Here is a 12,134-nt window from a genome sequence, read left to right as displayed (position 1 = left end):
TCTGTGGGCTCAGGCTGCTCCCTCACCCAAAACACTCCCCCGCTCCTCCCTCTATTAGTTCCAAATCCTCATGGCTCCTCCTTTGAGATACAGCCCAAGGGCTGTCCTGAGGCCTGTAAGGCTCCTCTCTCCACCACCAATACCCTTATTCTACAGTTAGAACCTCTTGAACTGTTTTTCACCTGTAAGCTTTCATTCCAAACCAGACCTGTCATCAGAGAATATACCACAGTGCTAGGCATCTAGTAGGTGCTAAAAAAACCACTTGTGGACTAACTAAGTGGTCTCAACTGGAGGCAATTTTTGCCCCCCAGGCGACAATTGGCAATGTCTGCAAATATGTTTGGTTGTCACAACTAGGAGAGTAGGTAGAGGCAAGGAATGCTGCTAAACATCCCACAACACACAGGACAGCCCCTAACAACAAAGGGGCTAGTCTGAGACGTAAGCAGTACAGAGGTGGAGCACCCCTGGGCTGAGTGAGGACCACCTTGCCCTGGGAGAGCTCTACAGATCACACACACACACACACACACACACACACACACACACACACACACACTCTCTCTGCATTTGTACTCCAATCTCAGCCTTACCAGCAATTTGGTTTTTTACTCAGGACACCTAGGGCCAACCTCTCCCTAACCTGCCATCAAACGAAGCAAGGGGATTTTCACATCCGCTCTGGTTCTGTTGCTCTGTCCTCCATAGCTTTCTGGTGAACTCATTTTCCTCCCCCTCATCTCCTGTTTTTCCCTCAGGGGCAGCCAGCTGGTCTTTAGCAGAAGTCTCTTCTGTTTGAATGACTACTGCTAACCATCTCTGGAGATAAGACAACCAAGGCACAGAGACACCAAATAATTTGCCTATGGTCATACAGCTGTTCAGGGTAGTGACAGAATTAGAAACCAGGTTCCTGCCTTCAGGGCAGTGTTTTGTACAGGGGTGCCACCTTGAAAACAAACACAAACATGTTCCGTCACAAATATTTATGGAGCGGGGGTTCTTCTCTAGAATCTTCGCTTCAGTTAGAGGATAAAGATAGGTGACCTCGGGATAGGTGACAAAGGCCACAAAGAAAGGGGAGTCAGAAACATGAAGGGAGCTGGAAGAACAAAGGACCATTCCAGGTGGGAGCCTCAAAGAAGGCTCCCGGAGCAGGTGGTATTGAAGGCAGACGGTGAGTGACAGGAAGGTGTTCAGCATGGAGAGATGGAGGGAAGCATTCCAGTCAGAGGAGATATTGGTGTGGAGAGCACAAATTGGGGGTCCAGTTTAACTGCAGAACCACAGGGTGGAAGAGAGTAAATTGAGCTTGCTGGACGACTGCCTAAAACACCAATTTAAATGTTTGAACATAGCCCAGCAGCCAGCAGGGAACTCTGATGACCTCTAAGCTGGAAAGGGACAAGATCATGGCTCTTAGATGCTGAGATCTAGTAGAAGTGAATATGAGGAGACAAAGAGGGATATCCAGGAAGATGTTTGCCTGGTTCTGCCACCTCATAGCTGTGTGATCTTAGGCAAGTTACTTAACCTCCCTGTGCCTTACTTTCCTCATCTGTAAAATGAGAGTAAAAAGTACCCACCTTAGAAAGGATTAGGGATTAAACAGGTCAATACAAGTCAAGTGCTTAGGACAGGGTCTAGAAGGTAGTAAGTATTATATAAGTGTCACGGCTATTATTTTTTATTACTACCACTTACTACCACCACCACCAGTCCAGGTAAGAGATAATGAGGGCTTGGGGGATGCTAGAACAGGTACTAAGCTATGGCAAAACAGCATTATCAAGAAGTGACCACAGATCTTGGGCCCTGGGCATGGCTGTGTGGGTAGGAGAGAGGGAGGGGTCAGGGGCAACCAGGCAGACACAGAAGGAAGAAGAGCTGGATTTGGGGCACAGTTGAAAAGTTCAGGTGGGAGGGCTAGCAAGCTGTGCAGGTGGAGAGTCTGGGGAGAGAAGCCTAGAATGACCTCGATCCTCCACAGGCAAGAAGGCCAGTCAGATGACATAGTGCTCACAGACACAGTCACGGGAAAACAACCTACTAGGCAAGTTGTTGAGAGAGGGCACAGCCTCAGCTCCGAGGTTGCACTGTGCCTCCGTTTCCCAATCTGTCCCAGGAGGGTGTAGAACTCTTAGAATGAGAGCTTCTCAAACTTTTACAAAGTAGCCCTTCCATCAGAGGAGAATAAATATGGACTCCTGGGGGTCTGGGCGTCACCCAAAGACCTGGCCACAAGTACATTTCTTTGAAGTCTTCTGTGTTGTCTTTAAATTAGCCCATATTCTACATTTCCACTCTCTAATTATAACTGTTTTAATATTAAAGCAATGTTTTGTTCTCAGATCTTCATGTGAAGTGGCACTGAAAAGACGCCCTGTTCATCCTGAGGTTTCATGCACTCTGCAGCACGCATCCCCACCCCAACGCACCAGCCTCTCTGGCCTTAAGGAGGCTGCTCCCTGAAGTTCCACGTGTGGGACCAGCGCCCCCTAGGGGTCAGGCCAGGAAACTCCCTGGGCTGGAGTTCTAAGCCTACTCCTCTCCCTGTCCTCACACCCTCAGGGTCCCCAGGGCCCCCAGGGCAGTCTGGTGTCTGCCTTCCTGTGCAAAGGGCACTGAGTGGCTCCCAGGGGCCAGGAGCTGCTCTGGCTTTGGGGATACAACAGTGAGTGAGATACTTCCCCAACCCAGTGGCAGCACCAGTGTGAATGAAGCCACAGAGGCTGAGCCAGCATGCAGGTTCAGAGAGGCTCAAACAGCGTGACTGAGCTGAAAGTGGGGTGGGCAGAGGGAAGGGCCAGGGTCAGACCCGGGGGCCTCCTGGGCGTGTGACATGTGGTCTACTTACACACAGATTTCACACAGATTGCAGGTTGCTGTGGCATGGCACCCATGTTAAGGAACTCAGACTTTACCCTGTAGGTAAAGGTCCCTGTAGGATCTCAGCTGGAGTGGGGTTTCTTTCTGAATCTCCTCCACCCTCTTCTGTGCAAACCGCGTAGACACAGAGGTTGTGGGTGGGATGCACAACTAGGTTTGAATCTGGGCAGCGTTGTGGTCAGGTGACCATTTTGGAGGAGCACTCCGGTTACTGAGTGAAGGACAGAAGGAGGTGGGAAGGTCATTAGGGGGCTGTTGCAAAGTCCCCACACAGGGGAGATGACAGTAGGGGTGGACGGGAGTGAAGGGAACAAAAGTCAGGATATTCAGGTGGAAGTAGGAGTAGGGTGCAGTTGTGGATGGTGAGGGGCCACAGGTGTCAAGGATGGCTGCCCTGCTGTGGCCCGCATGATGGAAGGGGGAAGGAAAGGGCTGCAGAGAGACTCTCATCAGTGCATTCAGTTTGGGAAGGCCGAATCTGAGGAGAGGCCAGACGAGAGCTGGACATACAAGTCAGACACCCAGGGTGATGACAGGGCCTGAGATGAGGGTCTTTCCTAGCAGAAAGACCCTTCAGGCAGTTGATTCTAGAAAGGCCTTCCAGAGCCCAAACCGACCCCCCAGTGAAGCCCCCCACAGTCAAGGCCTGCCCCAAAGCTGCCAAAGTTTAATTCCTTCTCTACCTGATGGCATTTCGATGTGTGAAGCCAGCACTTCTGCTTCCCAGCACTGCAGTTTCTCTTGTCGATTGCAAGGGAGCAGGGATCCACAACAAAGAACACAAGCCAATCCACCCTTTTCTGCTTTTAGCCTGAGAGATCATGGCCTCTTTTGAGTCTGTCAAGCACCCTTGGAAGCCAAACTCAAAGAGATCTGACTCCTTCCCTTCACTTCCCTAAAATTCTCCTTAAGAGGCCAAAGACAGAGCCTGTTTCTCTCTGCCTGGGCGGGGAGATGAAGACAGCCCTTCTTTTTGTGGATGAAGAAAACAAAGCAATTAACTGTGAGGATCAGAGCCCTTCCAAAAAAAAAAAAAAAATTCACTCATGCTCCATCTTCACAATAGTCTTATTCACCTGGATTCAGTATGTGGATGTCTAACAAGCACCTACTCTGTGCCCAGCACTGCCCAGATCAACATGAAGGGAGGAACCGAGAGTGCTGTCACCTGCCCTTGGGGAGCTTCAATTTAGTTGGAACACAAGACCTGCCTACTCAGAACGGAGAAATAGGGTGAGGGAGTGGAAGTATGGAGATTTTCAGATTTGGTGATGGGAGTCAAAGCCAGCTCTTCAATTTCACCAGCTGAGTGGCTGGCTGCTAATGTGAAGAAAGAGCCAGTTTGTAGGATGGCTGTGAAATATCTCCAGGCATACAGGAGCTCAACAGATGATACTAGAAGACAACTATACCATGGTCCCTCGGGGGCAGGCATTATTCTAGCTACTTATTTAATTCTCCATGTGCATGGCAGAGTGGTTCAGGAACTCAGCCAAGGGCACATGGCTAGTAGGTGGCAGAGTCAGGCTATGCACTGAGAAGTTTTTAGGGTTTTACATAGATGCAGTTTAGTAGGCCTGGGACAAACTGTGCTGTCCATGGAGTTCAGAAGAGGGAGAAAGCACAGGAGGCTGTGTGGCTGAGAAGGCTGGTCCTGGAGTAGAAGCTGAGCCAGATTTGGAAGGTGGGCGGGTACCCGAGGAGTGAGAGCGAACACAAGCAAAGGCTCAGCGGCAGAAAGTGTCCTTTGAGGGCAAACGCTATTATCTCCAGAGAGACTGGGTGCTTTGTCCAGGTCTAGATAAGAAGTATCCTGACTCCTATTCCTCTGTCTCTCCTTTCAGAAAAGGTAAGATATTCAGCAGGCCCCGAAACTGTTCTAATTGAAGGCAAGGAGCCATCTTGAACTCAGGACCTCTGGACTCATGCCCGGAACCCTCTGATATTGACCCCCACCTTCTGCCCCACCCCCACTTTTATCCTCTCACCTTGCTGGAAGTACTTTTTCGGGAGTGGGGGGGCGGGCACTATATCTCAGTGATGGGAGTCACATTAGCCTAGGTAGTTTGCCTCTTATTTCTGCCACTTACTGAACCATGTGTCTTTGGGCAAGTCTCCTAACTTCTCTGAAACTCGGTCTCCTTAATTGTACAAGAGGACAATAACACCCACCTCACAGGAGAACGTGCAAAAACTCTAGCCCTGGATATGGCTCATCGTAGTCCTCAATGACTGGGAGCTACATATCATCAAAACAAACCCCAGACTTTGAGTGTCCGCCTCACCTCATAGATGTTGAATTGGCTCTGCCCGCGGGCCAGCTCCCGGTAGCTGGTGGTGAACTCCCCAATGAAGTCATGGCTGCAAGGAAAGGCTGTTGCTGAGACCACAGGCCCAGGCTCTGCCTCTGCCCATCCCCCCACATCGCGTCCCTTTCCCTGGCTCCCAATTCTGCCCAGGCCTCTGCTCCATGGGCATACGCCAGTGGAAAGGCTGAGTCTCTGGGAGTCCAGTGTCGCCTGTGGAGCAAGAACCCAACAACGGTCACGTAGCAAAGAGCAGGACCCTGCAGAATGGGACATATTTCTACTTGGATTCTTATTTGAAAATAAAAACAACAAAAGATATTTTGGGGATGACTGGGAAAATTCAAATATGAAACAAATATTAGATGGTATTCAAGAATTATTGTTCGATGTATGAGGTGTGATAACAACATTCACAGTTATGTAGAAAATGCTATTAGTTTTTAGACGTTCCCAGTGAGGTATTTAGATAAAAATGCTATTAGTTTTTAGACGTTCCCAGTGAGGTATTTAGATGTCTATAATTTAAACCACAACAAAACATAGATAAAGCAAACATGACAACATGTAACACTTGTTAAAATCGGGTGATAGGTTTAAAAGTGTTCGTTAAGTACTTCTCTTTACTTTTCTGTGTACTTGACATTTTTCCAATAATGTTTTTTTGAAAAGACAATTAGTGCTATGTCCATCCAGGCAGCTGGAGGTATTTTCTACAGTGTCTGCACTGTACGCTTCTGGGGCTCTGTGTGTATTTATGTTAAGTGCAGCAAAACCTTATACAAAGCAGAATTCCCATCTTCCCTGTGGTTGGCTGCCTTTGAACATCATGTGCTGGCCTGGAGTGCCTATTGGGGTGGTGCCCAGGAGGTGTCCCTGGGGCCTTGCCTGGCCTTAAGCCCACACTGTATTTTGACTACATATTTAAAGCTCTCAGCATGCAGACTATGAGCTCCTTGATGGCAGGAACCAAAGGCATTTGGTGGCTGTCCCCAGCTTTCCCCACTAAGAGAAGCATGGGGAAATCCAGGGTAAGATGAGGCAAACCATGGGCGGAAACATGAAGCAGACCTGCATGCAATGTGGTTAAAAAGGAAGAGAGGGACAAAGTGAGCTAAGGGAGGCAGTGTTGGCACTGGCAGTTCTCTGAGACAGCGGAGGTCCCCAACCCCCAGGCTGTGGACTGGTACCACACAGCAGGTGAGCAAGAGAAGCTTCATCTGTATTTGCAGCCGCTCCCCAGCACTAGCATCACCGCCTCAGCTCTACCTCAGATCATCAGGCATTAGATTGTTATAAAAGCACCAGTCCCTGGTGCCAAAAAAGATTGGAGACAGCTGTTCTACAGCAAGGTATCGGGGGAAGGCAAGCTCCTTGAAAGAGGCTTAGGCTTAATTTAGAACTGTGTTTGCACGACCCTTTACAATATCCTCTGTTCACATCGCAGACTTGAAAGGTACCAAAGGAGATCATGGGATGTAAAGCCCCTTGACAACACCGCCTGATAGTGCCACAGAATGGCGGGGTCATAAAAGTCAGGATGACATATTTGGATTTAGTTCAACACACAAGTAGGACCCAGTGAGAGGCCTGTTCTTGTCCTCTTCTATGAATTCCCAGCAACGCTGGCTCCCTGGGGGCACTTAGATGCACAGGAGGAGAAAGCACTGGCCTCCCAAACACCCTGAGTAGGAACTGCCCTCCTGCCGGCCAGGCTCGGCCCTACTCACACACTGCCTCGTGGCTCCTGAGTCCATCTGTGTGCATCAAATCTTCCCCTTCCCATTGCCCACTTCCTCAGGCCATACCCGCTGCAAACAGCTGCTCTGATGAGCCGAGGGCCTCCCTACTACATTGTGGGGAGTCTCAGGGCTGAGCTCATCTTCTGCACCCTGGTCACCCCACACGGCTTAGCCTGACACAGAGAATGTGTCCATGAATGCTCAGAGTATCACTACTATATATCTCTTAGAACATGCACATTTCAGAAAAGCCTAAATCTTCCCAAATGTGGGAAAATTTTAGGCACTGGCTAGCAGGCTAAGCAGCTAAGGACAAGAGGCTTCTTATGCCCTTTGCATTATGTCCAGAGATCATCTGGTGCCTCTGTGGAACTGGGTAGAGACAAGTCACCGGGGCAATGGACGTCCCACAGGGAAATCCAGGCCTTCTCACCCCCAGAGCTGCCATGAGTTAGGCCCTGGGCACAGCTCTCCCCACGTGTGGGCAGGGCCCGACCTCTCCACAGTGGCTGCCCCCATCCCCACTCACCTTCTGCCCTTCTGCCTGCTTACCTGCCATCTCGATCCCAGTCGTACACCTCCACTTTGATGGTCCTGTAAGGCAAAGGGCCCATGGTGGGATAGGCTTGACTCAGCACCCACATGGCCTGAAGATGGGGCTCTTGTCATGCTCCTGGGCCAGAAGAGGATGTGGGGACACCCACCAGAAGGATGGGACCCCTCTCATGCTCCAGGGCCCGTGGTGAGAGGCAGCAGCCCAAGACACAAAGGAACTATCTTTTAGCAAGGCTCTTAGGGACAGTGGCAGCCCCAGAGCTGTGTAGGGACTTCCCTGAATTCCAGGGAGGATGTGGAAAAACAGTCTGAGACTTCGATTCATCCTGCCTTCTCACTGACCACCCCAGATGGGGCACAGGTCCAAGCATGAAGCCATACTGTGAATGTATCAGGGTTAGGGCCATTGTAGTGGGAGTGTGCTGCTCCCGGATCGCAAGCCTAAGCAGGTGGGCCCTCTGGAGGAGGGGTAACGAGACTGTGTAGTGGAATTCCAGGGTCCAAGGAGTCTGAGTGGTGGTGAGCCAGCCCTGCATGTCAGGGATGGGCTCAAGGGCCCTGACTCAGGGATGGCCTGCAGAGCTGGTCCATGCCATGACTGGCTCCTGAGTGAGGGTGTAATTATCTTCACATTTTAGCCTGGCTGCTTTAATTAGTTTGTTTTGACTCCTGTGCATGGGGTTGGGCTCTGGGAGCTCATTTTATTTTTAGCCCGTTTCCATGGCAACAGACTAGCAGACCAGAGGCTGGAAGAGGGAGGTGGAAGGCTGCAGGTTAACCCTTGGTGTCAGTGGTCCTCCAGGGATGCCCAAGGTCAGGGAGCTCCCAGGGTTCCACTGCAGGGTCCCCCAGGCTCTGGGGAGGTGGGAGCCAGAGTGGGGAGCTGGAGTCTCTAGCCCTCAGTTCTAAGTGGGGCACGCAGAGGCAGCTGCCTGGGCCCGTCTTCCATTAACAAATCATCTTGTCCATGGCTGCAGCTCATCTCCTCAGACCTCCAAGGAGTCAGACTTGGGGCCCTGGAGCTCCCAGAAGGAGGCGCTGTCTCCCTTCAGATGAGCCTCCATGGAGCATGGATGGGGGTGGGGTGTGGATTCGCCAGCATCAGGGCAGAAACTGTTCTGGAATGAAGGAATGCCCAGTAGGTTGTGCACCAGCTGGAATTTTGTTATTAAAATGTAAAATAGGGCAAGCATAGAAGCCTACCATTTAAAGAAAACCTTTAAATTCTTGTGAAAAGGAAAAAACAGTGTCTCTCTGAGGTGAATTATCGTGGAAAGAAAAAAAAAAAATCTAGGCCCCTGAAGGTGGTTTGGTGAGCTGGAAAGAGGCTGGAGTGTGGACTTGGATGCTGGGCCCCTAACTGTGTGACCTAGAGATGTTCCTTAGGCTCCCTGAGCCACAAGCCAGTGTTTTAAGTTAGGGATAATAATGGTCTTACATAATAGCTACAAAGACATATCTGTAAAACCTGCCTGTCACGTAGAAGTGGGTCTCTATTAAAGTGCCCCCTTTTATCCACTTTAGCATTCGGCCACACTCAGACAGTTTTTCATATAAAATGTACTTAAATCAGGGATATCCAAGTCTGGGTACACAAGCTCTGCAACTTTCAATTCCTGGAATGACAAGGCTGGAGGTGACCTTAATGGCATCCAAGACTGGCAGTGTGACAGATCACCAGGGAGCTTTTCAGACACACAGACCCCCATATTCAGTTCTTAGCAGCTCTGGGCAGGGCCCAGGAATCTGGTTCAAAGGTGTCCCAAGTGGTGTGTATGTTCTGGAGTGATGACCTCCAGACCCCTCATTTTCAGATGGGGAAACTGAGCCCTAAGGGCACCTAGTGACTTGCCCAGAGTCACACAGCTACTGAGGGTCTGAGCCAGGACTCTGCCCAACAATGCTGAAGTTTCACTGTCCTTTCCCAGAGCCCTTCAGCTCTGTGGGAGACCTTCAGGGACCCCAGCAAGGAGTGCCTCTCCATGGACCAACAACACCAGCCCCTAGGTCATCTAGATCCATGAGAGCCACACGCTTAGAGGCTGTAGGAGCGCTCCTGTCACAGCCACAGCCTTGGATACCCAAAAAATTATTGGGGAGATTTTTTTTAACAATCCTATGGCCAGTGGGCCTCATTTAATTTGTCTGGGTAGGACTTGGGCACAGGTAGTTTAAAAAAATCCCTTGGGTGATTCTAATGTGCAGCCACTGCCACTGAGCTCTCTGGACAAGAGCACTGGCTTTCAACCTTGGTTGCACATTGGATCCCCTGGGGGGCTCTAGCAATCCTGATGCCGATGCCTCACCCCAGAGATTCAGAACTGATGGGCCTGGGGCACACCTGGGCAGAAGAATTGTTTACAGCTCTTCAGAGGATTTGACCTTGTAGCTGAGGTCAAGACCACTGAGTGTGAGATTCCTGTGCAATCAAGGTTCCAGGGATAGCTGCAGCCTGGGGGTCTGATTAGTTAGAAGGCTGCAAACTCCAGCCTTGAGGGAGAAGGAGGTGAGGAAAATGTTGCCCAGAGACAGGGGAAGGCAGTGGCAGAAGCCAGACATAGTTTTGACTACTATGTTGACGGTTCTGTTGCTGTCCAGGCCTGGCAGCTGCCCAAGGTCACCTCATGTGGCCCCTGTGAGCTGCAGACCTTGTCTCTCAACCTCTTATCACAGGCCCAACAAAGGCTCATGTTGGACCAACTGTGACTTCTGGGGACAGCACCCAGGAGAAAGGGCTCCTGGGTGTGAGACAATGAAATGGGCCTCTGCTGCCCACAAAATGAACATCTTATTTGGCATAAAAAGGCTCAAGACATGGAGCCCCTAGTCTGAGAGTCAGTGAGGTGGACAGGGAAGGCTGCAGGCTCTCGGACAGGCAGCCCTGGGTGGCAACTCCAGCTCTCCAGCTACTAGCTGTGTGGCCCTGCGCAACTGGCTTGGCCATTGGAGACTCCGTAAAATGGTATCATCACACTCACTTGGCAGCTGCTGTGAGAAATCTACATCATCCACACAGTCAGCATTGAACACATGTTCTGTTCCATCTAAAACACTCAAGCCTTTTCTCCAAGTTCCTATCTCCCAAACTCTCATTCACCATGGAAATATCAGCTCCGTGAGGCCAGAGATTTTTGTCAGCTTTGAGAGCAGTGCCTAGCATATATTAGGTACTGTAAACAGTATTATTAAATGTCTGCTGGCTAAGATCTCCTATCAGCTTTGTGAAGTGGGCCACATAGTATCAACCCCCTCCTTCTCCAGAACCACAAAGGGAAGTCCAGAGTGTGTGGCTTTCCCCAAGTCACACAGCTGGTCAGTAGCAACTCCAGGCCTGGGGCTGTGGGAGCCAGTGTCCTGTAAGTCTCTGGACTCCTGGGGCCGGAGTGACAGAGGTGGGCATGTGTGAGCCTCAGGAGGCCAGCAGGGATGAAAGACGCTGGCAAAGATGCTAGGCTTCCCTCCCAGCACACCACGCAGCTCTACCCATAGTCTCCACCGAGCAGGCCTGCCTCCTAATGAACCTCTCCTGGGCAGGAGGAAGTGCATTTCACTGCTGCTTTTAAGTTCCCAAGACTGACAGGCCCTGAGGGGTCTGCCCTAAACTGACAGTCAGTCCAACACTCCCAGAGGCTTCTGGAAGGAAGAAGAGCATTGGGCATGACTGGGGCAGGCGGCAAGACTGGATGGCGGGGACTGTGCAATCCTAGTGACTTCATCTCCCTGCTCTGAGTTCAGCTTCTGCAGGTGTGAGCTGGGGATGGTAAGAAACTCCTAATGGAGGTCATGCATACTGGCCTGACCCCTCCTGGTGCTCAGCAAGGAGCGGGGTTCAAAGGAGAAGCAACTGGTTCATCCAGGGAGCAGAGAGAAGTGTACGTTTTGGAGATGTGAGAGGCTCCAACTCCCGGGAACCCTCTGCCCTCTTTTGGTGAGGACTCAGCACCCTTAACACCCTCTTAAAATCCACTCATTCAACATCAAGGTGTGAGTGAGTGACAGCAGCCCAATTCAAAGTAATCTGGTACAATGGGAACAAATCCTCAAGTGACAGAATGGTCCAGGAGAGAATAGGAGGACTTCAAGGGAGGCAGGGGAAGTGCTTCTTGTTATCAGCCCACTTCGCCTCCCTGGAGGGCTGGACTATTTCTGACTCTGACTCCGGCTCTGCTCAGCTAGGTCACTTGGGTTTGGCCTCATGTGGACTGGAGACACAGCAAATGCAGGGGAACCCCAAACCAGAGGGCCAGCCCAGAGGTGATTTCTAGAAAGGAGAAATGAAACTTCTCCTTGCACCTAATTTTACGTAAGCTCTGGTCCTCCGTGACCCATTTGTGAAATGGGTGTGTCGCCGGTAACCACCTTCAAGGGTCACTGTGAAATTTAAATTCACAAAATAAGATAATGTATTTAAACAATTAGGACACAATTTGGCCCTTAACCTAAAGACTCAGTAATCTGATTAATATTAATGGATTTCCATCCCCTCATTCTAAGAAAACTGCCCCTTTTCAATGGGTCTCTGGTTCTCACCTTCCTGGCCCCCTTTTTCACAATAGTAGTTGATTCTTCTGTTTGAATTCCCCTCTCCGCTCCCTGGCCACGGCTGCCCTCCTCTTGGTCTCCTCCTGTCTCTCTAACC

At 50.6% G+C, this 12,134-nt stretch overlaps 1 protein-coding gene across 5 annotated transcripts in view; it reads right to left on the bottom strand.

Moving 5' to 3' along the window:
• Nucleotides 1–12,134, bottom strand: part of CPNE5 (copine 5) — an 89,820-nt gene that overhangs the window by 14,986 nt on the left and 62,700 nt on the right. For 3 of the 5 annotated variants that reach the window (XM_039856107.1, XM_039856108.1, XM_039856109.1), the window contains 2 exons: nucleotides 7,493–7,534; nucleotides 5,178–5,253 (listed from right to left, as the gene is read on the bottom strand). In XM_039856107.1, the coding sequence (XP_039712041.1) occupies nucleotides 5,178–5,253; nucleotides 7,493–7,534 (118 nt within the window). Of the gene's footprint in view, nucleotides 1–596; nucleotides 1,368–3,575; nucleotides 3,617–5,177; nucleotides 5,254–7,492; nucleotides 7,535–12,134 lie in introns of those variants that run through there. The other 2 variants (XM_039856112.1, XM_039856111.1) reach the window with 2 other exon arrangements.

The sequence above is a fragment of the Pteropus medius genome, unplaced genomic scaffold, assembly GCF_902729225.1.
Source record: "Pteropus medius unplaced genomic scaffold, Ma_sr-lr_union100, whole genome shotgun sequence".
Lineage (NCBI taxonomy): Eukaryota > Metazoa > Chordata > Mammalia > Chiroptera > Pteropodidae > Pteropus > Pteropus medius.
Note: the sequence above shows the minus strand (reverse complement) of the source record. Positions and strands in the feature narration are given on the sequence as shown.